The sequence below is a fragment of the Pygoscelis adeliae genome, unplaced genomic scaffold (genome assembly GCF_000699105.1).
Source record: "Pygoscelis adeliae isolate BGI_AS28 unplaced genomic scaffold, ASM69910v1 Scaffold218, whole genome shotgun sequence".
In the NCBI taxonomy this organism is placed as follows: Eukaryota; Metazoa; Chordata; class Aves; order Sphenisciformes; family Spheniscidae; genus Pygoscelis; species Pygoscelis adeliae.
In genome coordinates this window covers 4,456,553-4,469,795 of record NW_008825433.1, presented here as the reverse complement: position 1 = coordinate 4,469,795, position 13,243 = coordinate 4,456,553, and the positions used below count along the sequence as shown (strand labels likewise).

Genomic DNA, 13,243 nt, shown 5'->3' with positions numbered 1-13,243 from the left:
GCAATCTCTACTCCAGTGCCTGGAGCACCTCCTCCCCCTCCTTCTTCACTGACCTTGGTGTCTGCATAGTTGTTTCTCTCACGTCTCACTCCTCTCTCTGCTGCTGTTTGCTGTTGCGCAGTAATGTTTTCTCCTTCTTAAATATGTTATCACAGAGGCGCTACCACCATCGCTAATTGGCTCAGTCTTGGAGCCAGCTGGCATTGGCTCTATTGAACATAGGGGAAGCTTCTAGCATTTTCTCACAGAAGTCCCTCCTGTAGCCCCCCTGCTACCAAAACCTTGCCACGCAAACCCAATACATAGGGATGCAGTGAGTAGAAGTTGCTGAAGAGGGAGAGTCAGTACAGACCTTGAACAGAAGAAAATACACACAGGATATTTTAATAGGAAGAGAGAGAAATTGTACATACCTTTCACAGTGTTTTCCATCTCGTGTTCCCATGGCACCCCATGAGACTTGCTCCTGTCTAGGAGATGACTCTGCATCTCAGCTCCTTGATCTTGTCCTGACTTCTGCTCTCACCCCTTGACTTGAAGGTTTGTCATGTCCTTTGTGTGGGCATCTCACAGCCGTGGGCTTAGCCCCATGATTTCAGGAGGGATTTGGGAAGTGGAAAGTGGTAGCAGAAGAAATGATGATGAAACAGAGTTTCCTGGGATCCTTATGACCTCTTACTGAAGTAGAAAGCAGTGATTTGGGGCGTGGGGTGTCACTGGGGAAGGTGAAGCAGACCACTGGTCTGAGGTGTGTGGCAGGCAGGCAGTTTGCTCAAGGACCACATGGGATCTGCAGACCAGAGCGTGCTTTCTATTCTCTGAAGGTTGTGTGGTGAGCGGGAGAATTTTGGCTTCTCTTGTCTGTTCCCTTTAGATATTGTTTGTGTTACCTGCCCTCGGATCAGCTCTTAATTCAGCAGTTGTCATCAGCCAAATGTGTGGGAGCTTCCCCTCATCTCTGTGGTGCCTGGAGCATCATGTGCTCTGCAGGCTGTATGTGCAAACCAAGCTTCACTAACAACTGCTGCGGCCCTCCTTACCTTCCTTCCAGATCTAGATGAACCTGTTCTCACCGTTCACCAGACCATCAGCGATGTACGTGGCAGCTTCTACCAGGAGAAGACTGTCTTCCTCCGCTGCACTGTCAACTCCAACCCACCAGCTCGCTTCATCTGGAAACGGGGAGCTGAGACGCTTTCCCACAGTCAGGACAATGGCGTGGACATCTATGAGCCCCTCTACACACAGGTGAAAAAAACAAAACCTCCACCAGCTTGTGTTGAGCATCTTGCTGATGCAGGGCACTCTGAAGTGGATGGCATTTCTTACCCTGTGTGGATTATGATGCTGGGGAGAGGGTGGTGGCCACTGCAAGGAGCACTGTCTCCAAAAGGGCTGGTAGAGCCTACTTCTGTATGCAGGTTCCCAGGGAATAAGAGCAGCAGAGCAGCAGGAGGGAGCATGACAGCCTAGAAGTCCCTTCCCCTTTTTGGCACTGTCCCTGAGGGCAGGTCACAGCTCCCCTAATGAGGTTATGTGGCTGTTGGATGGCTGAGACTAATATCCAAGCAAACAATCCCAAGATTTTGTCTCTTCTATCTCCCATTACTATTTTTTTTTTTCTTAATTGAGTGCCCAAGCTCTATAAATCAGGGGAATTGCTTCCTGTTTAGCAGTGTGAGTGAATGGCAGGAATTGCTGCGGGATCCATGAGGCAAACGATGAAGAGCTTTTCCCACTGGCCATAAGTAACAGAGGCAGCCCAACTGCCTGGGCACTTTCTGACTGTCGTGCTGTGACAGGATATCCACACCCTTTCTGTTTCTCCTGCTTGACTATGCTGGACTTGCCCCTCTGAACGTCACTTTCTTCACAGTAATTAGCCCACCAATGCAGTGGGAGACGGAGAGGACCTGTGGGAGACGGAGGGGACTTTTTCTTTTCCCAAGGCATTTTGGGCATGTTATCCTAAGCTGAGCTCTGGCTCTGAATGTCCTTCAGATGCTAACCAGCCCCAGCGCTTCCAGCAAGGCCACTCAGCAGCACAAGGCGGTGATGGGTGGGAAGGGAGGGCTGAAAGGGCCATTCCCCAGAGCACCCATTTCATCCCACGCACCTCCTCGCATTCCCAAAGCTGGGCCCTGAGCACATTCTGGCTGATTTCTGAGCGATGCTCCAGGCAACCTTTCAGTTAATGTAGTCATGTTCATATTTTATTGAAACACACCATCTCTGCAGGTCATGGAAATGGGCAGCCAAATGGAAACATTCAGGAGGATGAGGAGAGAGAAGAGAGCTGCAGGTTAGCGGCAGATTTGCAGAAACGCTGTAGATCAGCGCTGCTGTTGGGCCCTGAAGAAAGCTTTGTCTAGTCCAGTGCTACGTGGCATCCAACCAGGATATCCCTGGCCTTAGAGGAAGCCACCATGGGCTCTTCCAGCTTCCACTAAGCTCAGTGTAATTAACAGGAGACATTGCTTAATGAGAGGATGCCTTAGGACTTGAAATATTTTCATCAGCTAAATAAGGCGTCGGGCAGAATTTCACCGTGTTGCAGCATTAATGTGTTGATGACCCAGCATTCTGCAGCTCCTGTCAAGCAACGTTCCCACCATGAAGGGTCATTCCCAGCTCTCAGAGGGGGTGTTAGGACTGCTGTGCTCGCACAGGCATGCCCTTACGGTCCTCTCCTTAGCACCAGCATAAACCTGTGATTTTGGGTTGGTAAGAGTCAAAGTTAACAAAAACACACCTCTGCAACACTATTGGGAGGGGAAAATGTTGCTGGAGCTCAAATGCACTATGTTTAACAAAGCACCCTTCGCAGGGGTTTATAATACTGTCTTAGACATGAACTGGTATCGGTGTCAGGTTTGGGTAGGCTTTTACATCAAAAAGGAGGTGAAGACTTTACTGTTTAAGCTTTTTAAAACTTATTTACGCTGAAGGTTTATACACGTTTACCCAACATTTACTAATCAATAAACAGGATACATATGACACTGTAAGTAGTTGACATGCCCATTGGTAAATGCCATCATTTGTGTGGCATAGCAACGAATCTCAGGGGACAGGACTTTCATAGGGTTATTGGTCTCCAAGGTATTTATACTTCTAATTTGCTTAGTTCAGATTCTTGTTCTCTGCATATGAGCATGCCTGAGCTCATCGTCCAGTCCCTTGAGGTTGTCCTCAAGAGGACTTGTCGTGCTGTCACCTTCTCACATTTGCAGGCAATTATGGAATGGTTTCTCCAAAAGAGATTTAGACAAACACAAGGAGAACAGCAGCGACAAGCTGTTGTGGGGAGACATATGAGTTGCAGGGTGTATAAACCACAGGATGCATCTCAGAGCTTTCCACATTCCATAAATAAAAATCTACAGAATGCATCTATTGTTAATTTAACAACTTGTTTCTGTTTCTGTAACAAGCCAGTAACTAATGGAGTGCCAGGGAGTGATTTTGTTTGTTACCACAGTATGAGAAAAGGCTATCAAAGTCCGTGCAGTCACTCTGGATTTACACCAGCATAAATGAGATTAGAATCTGGAGAAGAAAGATCAGAAAGTTTTGGGGGGTTCTTTGAGTATTGTTCTGAATTATCTTTTTTCCCCTGTACTGCAAATTTTTACAGCGTAACTGTCATATTTAGGCCAGCATTAATGCCTGAATCTGCTTTGCTTTACTTTGGGTTTGCAATGTTGAGACCCCAGTGATGTCCCTTGGGTTCCTATCACATCTTCGTGTGAGATCTCAGGGTCTGTTCTGGGACGTTTAAGGTTTTTCCAAGTTCTGCAAGATGATTCTGATGGCAGTTGATGAGAAATTATGCCTAGACCTGTTTGGCAGTGCTTTCAGGTTAAATGTCAGTTGGTTGCTGGGTGTTTTGAGAAATCCTGGAGGTGGCGTTACCACTGCAAACATTTTGTCTCCTTTATATATAGCTAGGGGGGCTTGGAGTCTGCAGAGTTCCCTGAGGTTTTGATGGGAGCTGCTGGTAATCTGTAAACTTTGGGACAGGTTATGGACTTGCAATGATGAGCTGTGCCTTGTACACCTGTGTCTTTCCCCGCCTTTTTTCCCAACTCCCAGGGTGAAACCAAAGTCCTGAAGCTGAAGAACCTGCGGCCCCAGGATTATGCCAGCTACACGTGCCAGGTGTCCGTCCGCAACGTCTGCAGCATCCCTGACAAATCCATCACCTTCCAGCTCACAAACACCACAGGTAAGAGGGGACACAGAGGGTCCCTGCAGCCCTCTGACCCCTCACTGCTCCACACCCATTACCCCTCCAGGAGGGTAACACAGCACCCTGTCCAGGGCCTGCAGCACCTCACGTTCATGCACATGTCTGCTAGGATTACAAATCCTTCACGCAGAAGTTTTGTGGCTAGGGATGCTCTAATTTCTTGTAGCTCTGTGTATAGCCGGTGCCTTGGCCAGGCCTGCTGTGAGATCATTAAAAAAGACTATGTGTAGGTGTTGAGGCACTATGTAGTTTTTAATCCAGACACTGTTTTATTTATTTATAATTCTAAGTGACTTTAAAAATAGATTCGATACAGTCTAGAGCAGGGCAGATGCTGCAGGAGTTATTACAAATAATTCATTCGTGTGTGACTCTGGCCTGGTTTGCCAGGCTGCGCTTTCAGCACCTCCCAGCTAACAGGCTCTGCTGGTGCTGATGGTTGTGGAAAGCAAGTATCTCCAGTGCCTTCCCAATAAATAAATTTTACGCTGATATTCATACTGGCAGTGCTTGAGTGCACCTCCGGTTGGAAACAGAATCAGTTTGGTGCCTCTTGCTTGACCTGCAGTAACTGACTGATAACTGAGTATCATGTACCAAATACTTGCAAGGACCTGATTGCAACCTGTCCATTAAAAAAAACCTAAAACAAAACCACACCCACAAAAAAACCACACCCACAAAGCCCCCACATGTGCTGAATAGTTTCACATAATAAGTAAATGCCAGGAATTCCAGCCCTGGCATATTCCATGATCAGAAAGAAGGGCATTGTGGTTGTTTGAATTATTCACCTCTCTAATGTAACACAAAGCAGTTTGCATCCCTTGTGTCATCTTTGTGCAGTGGTAACAGAACTCTTTTGATGTTGCCAACTGTTGATGGGATATTGTTGATACTGTATAAATTATGTTTATTGATCTGACTTGAGCCCAAGGTGCTGAACAACAGTTGCATCATTTTATGTAGAAAAAAGAAAAATAATGAGCTTAAGAGAGTGAACTATAGCTAATGTCAGAAAAAAATATTCTCTATGTAGTAAGATCTCGGAACATGTCTCGAGCAACTCACACTACTGCCTGAATTTCTCAGGATGAGACTGTAGCAAATGCTGGAATATTCCCTTTAAAAACTTTTCTTGTGCTCATGATGAAGAAAGGGATCTCATACAGCTCTTCTTCCCTGTTGTGTCTGTACCTTTGAAGAGTTAGAAAATCAAATTTCTCTTCATGTCCACTCCCCCCTGCCAGCCCAAGCACAGGGAAACCATCCTTCATTTCAGTCCAGCCCCTTTACTGAGTGAATGGGGAAGATGTATTTTCAGATTGTAGCTGGATCGGAAGCCAGTGAGATGGCTGAATTTACTCCAGCTTCTTAGGTACTTACCTAAGCTCTGAACCTGGACCACATAGCACATACATCTAGTTCTTTTTTCCTGTTGTTTAGTTATAGTTGCATATTTATACATAGTTACAGTGGAGCCTGACACTACAAGATCAAAGTGGCCATGGAAAATGTGTTCCTAGCAAATGGTATTAAAAGCTGGCGGTGAAAATGAAGCTGGCATTGCGGTGTGAGCAGGGTTTGTGTTAAATAACACAAGTATATTTAACATGAAATATTATCTGGTTTACTTGCCCCATAGTAGTATTGTGCATAGATGAGAAAATATTTAAAGAAAAATCTTTAATTCTCTCCTTTTTTGCATAGGTCTTTTCTTTCCCTCTTGCACTCATGCTTTAGCAGCCTCCGTAGCCTTGTCTGGGCCCAGAATCCTGAAAAGCTTTGCTCAGGATGCCTTTGCCTTTGCAACTGAGGAGGGCCCAAAGGGCGCCAAGATGCATGGACATAGATCTCTTAAATATTTATAGACTTAAGTACTACAGACGTAGAGGGGAATTGGTGGGTCAGGGCATGTCAGGCCAAGGGAGTCTTCTCTTCCCAGTTCATTTGCTGTTCCTCAGCTGGCTCACTTTGGCTCCTCTGGCAGTGGCCTTTGGGCAGATCGTAGTCTCCGGCAAGGAGACATCCTTCTGCCGAGCTCTGTGTAAGCAGCTTAGCCCTTGCAGCAGGGGATGGGTTCTTGGTCTGCAGCCTTAATGGGAAGGAGGTTTCCCTTGCTCCTCCTCTGTCCTGCTGCTGTTGTGTGGCTCTAGCGCAGTAGGTTGGGTCCGCAGAGCCACAGGACCAGCTCAGCACCGTGCTGTTATCACCTGCTCCATTAGGGTCAGGCCGACGTTATCCCCTTCCTTGATTTCTGCAAAATTAAGCAGCCCAGCTGGTTAATTCTCCTGCAGTTTTACTGCAGCAAATTGGACTTCAAAGGGAATTGAAAGCGACTCTTTGTTTTTAATGGTCCCCTTGCTGCTCCGCAGACTCCGCCAGCAGGTTTTCTGAGCCAGGAACAAAAGGAATTGCCACAGGTTACAAATAAATGAGATTCATCTCCTGCATAACAATGTCTGTAGACTGTTAACCTCTGCTGACAGGAGTGGGACTGGGAGCCCGCACAGGTTGCCACAGCCAGGGCTCTGCTTTGGGGCACATCATGGAAGCTTGCTGCCTGGAGCTGTGCGGGCTGCAGCTTTGCAGTTTCCCTGCCTCCCTCTTGCATGCACATACAGCCTACCCTGAGGCAGTGCTTGCACCGGCATATCCCTTATTTTTTCCATGTTGCCTTGCCTAGAACATGTCGCTGCTGGGCAAGATGAGTGTTGTTCAGATATGTGCACATCAAACACCACAAGATCCCTAACTCTTAACCAGAGCCTGCAGGACCTCTGGTTTGTGCTCCCCAACTCTGACATCTTCCCTCTGAACACAGGCCGGTCTCAGCCTTTCTCTGGCTCTGACAGGGATGGGTAGAGATTCCCAGGCAAGATGCTGCATCTGTCAGCTTGTCTGTGTCCTGTGAACCTGAGACCAGTTCAACGTCAGAGGGCAGGAACAGCTATTTGGTATCAGCTACGCTCATCTGACAGCCTATTAGTGACAGGAATGTGTCCTGCCAGACCATGGTGAGTTGAGCTGTTGCGTTCCTGGGCTTCACTGAGTCTCATGACACCACCTGGAGCTTGGAAAGGATGTACAAATCCTTCCTTTGCCAATTAGTGTGCATTAACCCTTGCACACTATTTCCAAGACTCCAGCAAAGAGACCTGTCAAAGGCTCTGAGTGCAGGCTGTGGCCTCCCAAAATTCAAGGAGTCCAGCCACTGGCCTCAAAAAGACCAGTGCAGGTGGCAGAGGAACCACCTTCTTCCTTAGGCACAGCTGGCCACCTCTGGCGTGCACCGTGGCCAAGAAGAGGACATTTGATTCAGTGCATCAAAGCAATATCCCAGCATGGCAGTAGTTGCGCTGCTAAATTATGGCGCCGGTGCTGAGGAGAGAGCAGTCCTTCTCGCCTTGTTTGTATGGGCTGTAATTCAGAGATCCGACACAAATCCAGCACAGCTCATTAACACAGGGTCCAGGGAGAGAAGAGGCAGAAATAATGATGCTGTTAAATCAGGCTTCATGAATATGGAACAATGTCTTATTTTGCATTATTATAGCTGTTACTTAAAACGTACTCCCTGCCTTTGTGCTGGGGACTGCTACTTTCTCAGCTCTGTCTGGATGGAGCCAGTGATGGTGCTGACAAGGGCTTTTAAAAGGCTTTTCATGGGATGAAATAGAGAATACAAAGGGAAGTGTTTTGGATCAGTTCCTGGAGGGGGATGTAGTGAGAAGGGTGCAGAAATAAAATAAACCAAAACAGGTACTAGGGTATTCAAAGGAGAGGTTGTCTAGACATTTTGAATCAGTCCCAGTTGTTCAGTTGTGTATGAAAGACAATCCCTGTGACCTGATCTGTAGCCCCCAGGTCTATAGAGAAGTGTATTTGACACCTGTGGAGGTGAAGGAGGTTAAGAGCAGGTGTAGAGCTGCTGTTCATGGTCTGTTATGGTGCAGACAGGTCCTGGTCTTCTGTGTCAGGCTCTGAGCTGCAAGGGCCAGCTGCCTAGCAAAAGCTTTGACTCTCAAAGACATCTAGTTGGGTGTGAGAGATGGAGAGGCATATCATGGGATAACTGAGGTCCTTTTTTAATGATAGACCTTCCCTAAAATTCCTTCTTGGGATGGCAACTCTGTATGGGAGGAGTGGTTTAATCCCAACTGTCCTCAAACACAAACAGCTGTTGGGTTCAAGCAGGCTCCTCTAAGCCTGTCCTTTCTCCTTCACCTCTCCATCAGGGTGGAGCTCTGGTGGTCAGGCAGAAGGAGCAGGCTGTGACTGGGCATGCAGCTGGTGCTCTGCCTGACCTTCCCTTGAGATTGAGAGAACCGTCCAGCAAACACTGACATCCCAGTGAGCTTCCCAGAACACTTTGTATCAGGTCCTGAGATGCTAAGCTCAATCCATGGTTGCAACTTCCCGTGCCATATGACAATGCATCTCTTGTTTTCCTGCCTTTTTTTTTCTTTCTTTCTTTCTCAGGGCTCAGTCCAGTGTGTTGTTTCTGTCCAAGGCATAAGCAGACTAACTGTGATTCATACAATAGTATTGCAGCGAAGGAGATACAGGTGCTCTAGTAGGAGCTACCAGTTGAGCCTTTTCTCTGGTGATGCTTCTGCAGGGCATCTCTAGAGTCAGGGGAGTTACATACGGGGAGAACAGAAGGCACTGTGGTGTCTGCAGGGGGGTGGGCTGGGGGCAGTGCAGGTAAGCAACGCAGAGCCACAGCAGCTTTCCATTGCATTTCTGCCTTGCTGCAGTTGTTTGCATCAGGAGTCAAGAAACCTCTAGCCTTGGGTTTTCCACTGCTGAATTTTGTCTGGTTGCCACTCCTACCTGTGCAAGGGGGGTTCATCAGGCTTTTTTTCTGACCTGACTCCTAAGCCTAGAGAACCTGCACTAAACACTGCTAAAATATCATACCTAGCTTGTACCCCAATCCTAAGCGCTCGCAGTGGAGTGTTTTAGGTATGTTTTCTAACCGTAACAGAGCAGGGTGCTCTAACTCAAAGGCATGGTAATGATAATGCTTTAGGTTCACAAACACCTTGTATTTTAATGAATTCATGGATGCCTCCAGCTCTCCCTACTCAAACCAGCTATCTTCAAGAACAAATCCTAGAAAGTATGAAGCTGTGCACAGGCAAGTGGGTGGGTCTTTTACAAGCTCCGAAGTGTCCCTCTTTGTACTCTTCCAGCCCCACCTGCTCTGAAGCTGTCTGTCAATGAGACACTGGTGGTCAATCCTGGTGACAACATCACTATGCAGTGCTCTCTGACGGGCGGTGACCCACAACCAGAGGTGGTCTGGTCTCACTCTCCTGGCCCAATGCCTCCCAACAGCCTTGTGCACGGAGGCAACCTCACTATCTGGAGGATCCGTGTGGAGGACTCAGGCTACTACAATTGCACGGCCATCAACAATGTGGGGAACCCAGCAAAGAAGACAGTGAACCTGCTGGTGCGATGTAAGTTGCTCTTCTCAGAGCATGGGTTTTCAGGGTGGAGGGGTGTCCTGGTTTCATCTGGGATGGAGTTAATTTTCTTCCTAGTAGCTGCTATAGTGCTGTGTTTTGGATTTAGTGTGAGAATAATGTTGATAACACACCATGTTCTAGTTGTTGCTAAGTAGTACTTTTACACTAGTCAAGGACTTTTCAGCTTCCCATGCCCTGCCAGCGAGAAGCTGGGAGGGGGCACAGCCAGGAGAGCTGACCCAAACTGGCCAGAGGGACATTCCATACCATGTGACGTCATGCTCAGTATATAAACGGGGGGGAGTTGGCCAGGGGGCAGTGACTGCTGCTCAGGAACTGGCTGGGCATCGGTCGGTGGGTGGTGAGCAATTGCATTGTGCATTGCTTGCTTTGTATATTCTTTTGTCATTATTGTTATTACTATTTTCCCTTCCTTTTCTGTCCTATTAAACTGTCTTTATCTCAGCCCATGAATTTTACTGTATTCCCACCTCCCCGCCAATTCTCTCCCCTATCCCACTGGCGAGGGGGAGTGAGCGAACGGCTGTGTGGTGTTTAGCTGCTTGCCGGGTCAAGGGGCTAGATTTGCATTTCTCCTGGCTGTTCTTGTACAGCTGAGGGTGAATGTGATACTTAGCAGAGATTAGTATTCTGGAGAAGCCACTGTGCAAGCTTCTTTTCTCCCAGACCAGCAGCTGTGCTAGCACTACTTGCAGCCTCATCCCGGGCTGCAGCACTATCCTGAGCTAGAGGATGATCCCAGACTGCCAGATGTGAGGCCCTGGGGATCTATTGTGGGAACATAACTGGGGGAGGTCTTGAGGCAGGTGTTGCATGGAGATGTTGCCTTCCTGAGGAGCAAAGAACTGTTGTTCTGTCCCATGCAAGACACTTTGCTGTCCCTAACCAGTTTTGCACTTGTGTTCGTCCCAGCCATGAAGAATGCCACGTTCCAAATCACCCCTGATGTGATCAAAGAGAGTGAGACCATCCAGTTAGGGCAGGACTTGAAGCTCTCGTGCCATGTGGATGCTGTCCCCCAGGAGAAGGTTGTCTATTCCTGGTATAAGAACGGGAAACCAGCCAGGTTCTCAGACCGGTTGCTCATCACCAGGAATGACCCCGAGCTCCCACCTGTGACCTGCAGCTTGGAGATTATTGACCTGAGGTTCAGTGACTACGGCACCTACCTGTGTGTGGCTACCTTCCAGGGAGCACCCATTCCTGACCTCAGTGTGGAGGTGAACATCTCCTCGGAGACAGGTGAGCCTCTCTGTGGCAGCTGGGGACCCCAGGAGAGTGGTTGGCATCACTAGCTGCCCCCCACCCCCATCCCTCTGGCTTTTTTGAAGGACCTCACATGAGTGTCTTGAATCCCAGTGGGAAAAAGTATCACATCCTCAGCCAAGCATTTGGCTGAGACTGGAGATGGGTAATAGTTACAGATCCTCTGCCAGATGTGTTGTGCACCAAGCAGATCTTCCTTTATGTTTTCTCCCAGTGAAAAGTCCAAAGTGCAGTCCAGTCAAAGCTACAGAGACAGGTTTAGAGTGTGATTGTTCAAAGAAGCCTCCAAATTGTGAAGGAAGAAAGAGGAGGTGGTATTTCACCAAATTTCAAATGTCCCTTTGCTTAGAAGGGAGTAAAACAGCAAGAAAGATGCTCTTTCCTGTCTTTGGCATTGCTTATGAGGAATGTCCCTTTTTTCAGAGCTGTGGCCAGGAGATTGGTATCATCTGTTATAGCAAATTTTGTGAAGAACGTTAATGTTTACTGGATTGCAATTGCAATCTGTCTTGGGCATTCTCTGTAGGAGTCCAAGTGTTATAAATGCCTCCCCCCTTTAAAATCAGGGTCAAAGCTTCACCCCATGGCTTGGTGATGACAGGACTAATCCGTAAGTGTTTGTCAGTCACCTTGGGGACTGAAATGCAGGGTCTCAAGGCTGCCTTTTTGCTTCTGGGGAAGTGGTGGGTCCAGCTCTGCTCTCCATTACATTCCTGTTATCTTGCTGCCTTTCCAGGACCTTGGGATACAGCACAAAGCAGCATTGGGCTAGTAATCTGGTGAGGACTCCCGAGGGGGCGAGCTGCCCACAGATGTTGTCCTAACCTTCATGGAAAGTTTCTTCTCAGTCCCTGGTTGGGCTGGATCCATTGGTCAGGCTTATCCCAGTCTTGATTAAGGACATTACTCGCTTCAGCCCCCCAGCAGAAGGTGCTGTGACTGCTTTTGATGCTTTGGGAAGCCCCTGTCTCCCAGCAGAAATGCTGGGGCCAGCCTGCTCCCAATGGGACTGTGTCCAGTGCTCATTAGCAGCCTGGAGACTGAGCCCTGACCCTGCCATGGATTTACTAAACACCGAAGGGTGGTGCTTCCCTTCTGCTGGCAGCCCTGGCAAGCAGGGCTCTCTCTGTGCCAGCAGACACCATCCCCGTTGTACCAGCAGGGAATAACACCTGGGGAACCCTGGAATCCTGGTGCAAAGCCAGCTCTCCCAAGCTTGTGTGGCTGCTGCCGCCAGGAGCAATCCTTTTTGCCCAAGATCACTAGATGGCAGAGTGCATTTGTGTTTAGGACTGCAAGGGTAGGAGGCGGCGCAGGGCTGGGACACCCTGGATGATCCCACCAAAAGGCTGGGCAGTGTCCGTTGGTGCAGGTCTTGGTCCAGGTGCCAGCCGATCGCTGCCTCAAAGGAGGTGTCTACGGTGGCAGGTTGCCCCGTGCTCTGGCCTGGCTGGTGGAAGGTGAGCCCCACATGCTCATGTGGATGCTGCTGACAGGGAAGGACAGGAGGGCAGCCTGGGGCATTTTGATGCCTCTCTTTGGCATCCTGGGCCAGCAGGACCGCTTTGTGATCCAAGGAATGATAACAGCCATCCCCGCTGGAGCAGCCCTTCATGCAGCAGCTGAGGCTGTCCGGCGTGTGGCATCCCCATGAATAGACATGAGCCGCCTCCAACATGTGGTTCCTGCATAAAAACCCAGCGGGTTTTCCCCAGACCGCAGGATCAGAGCAGGATGGTGGCAGTGGTGGCTCCATGTTTCCCTGCTGAGCGAATCCTGAGCTCGCCAAGGTGGCTGCCTCCACTGAGCAGCTCTGAGGAGATAGCTTTAATTAAAAAAAAAAATCTTCAAATGCAATTTACAGCTTTACCCCATGGAGAAAATTGCCTCTCACCAGGTGAGCAGCTGCTGGCAGTGCTGCACGCTGAGTGTGCTGTGGTCCCTTTGCGCTGTGCGGGACAGGGTGTGATGAGATTCCCCAGCCCACAGGAGACCTGCAAACTGAAAATGTGGCCTCCCTGTTGCATAGGGAGGTCACTGCAGAGGGAGATTGGGCTGGAGCCATCCTAAATTTGCTCTTAAAGCAGCTGTGGGCTGTAACGTGTACAATTACTGTAGCATGTTCCTTTGCTGGAGTTGAATTGAGCTAACATTGGTCACACCAGCTTGTTACAGCCTCTGTAGCTCTAAACTTTGATTTAAATGGAAACCAAGTATGTGGCCCTTG

General features: G+C 48.6%; 1 protein-coding gene across 1 annotated transcript in view; it reads left to right on the top strand.

The window, feature by feature from the left end:
• Positions 1-13,243, top strand: part of MDGA1 (MAM domain containing glycosylphosphatidylinositol anchor 1) — a 146,725-nt gene that overhangs the window by 55,479 nt on the left and 78,003 nt on the right. Inside the window, exons 4-7 of the mRNA XM_009331073.1 lie at positions 1,052-1,248; positions 4,096-4,228; positions 9,451-9,720; positions 10,663-10,992. Of these exons, the coding sequence (XP_009329348.1) occupies positions 1,052-1,248; positions 4,096-4,228; positions 9,451-9,720; positions 10,663-10,992 (930 nt within the window). The remainder of the gene's footprint in view (positions 1-1,051; positions 1,249-4,095; positions 4,229-9,450; positions 9,721-10,662; positions 10,993-13,243) is intronic.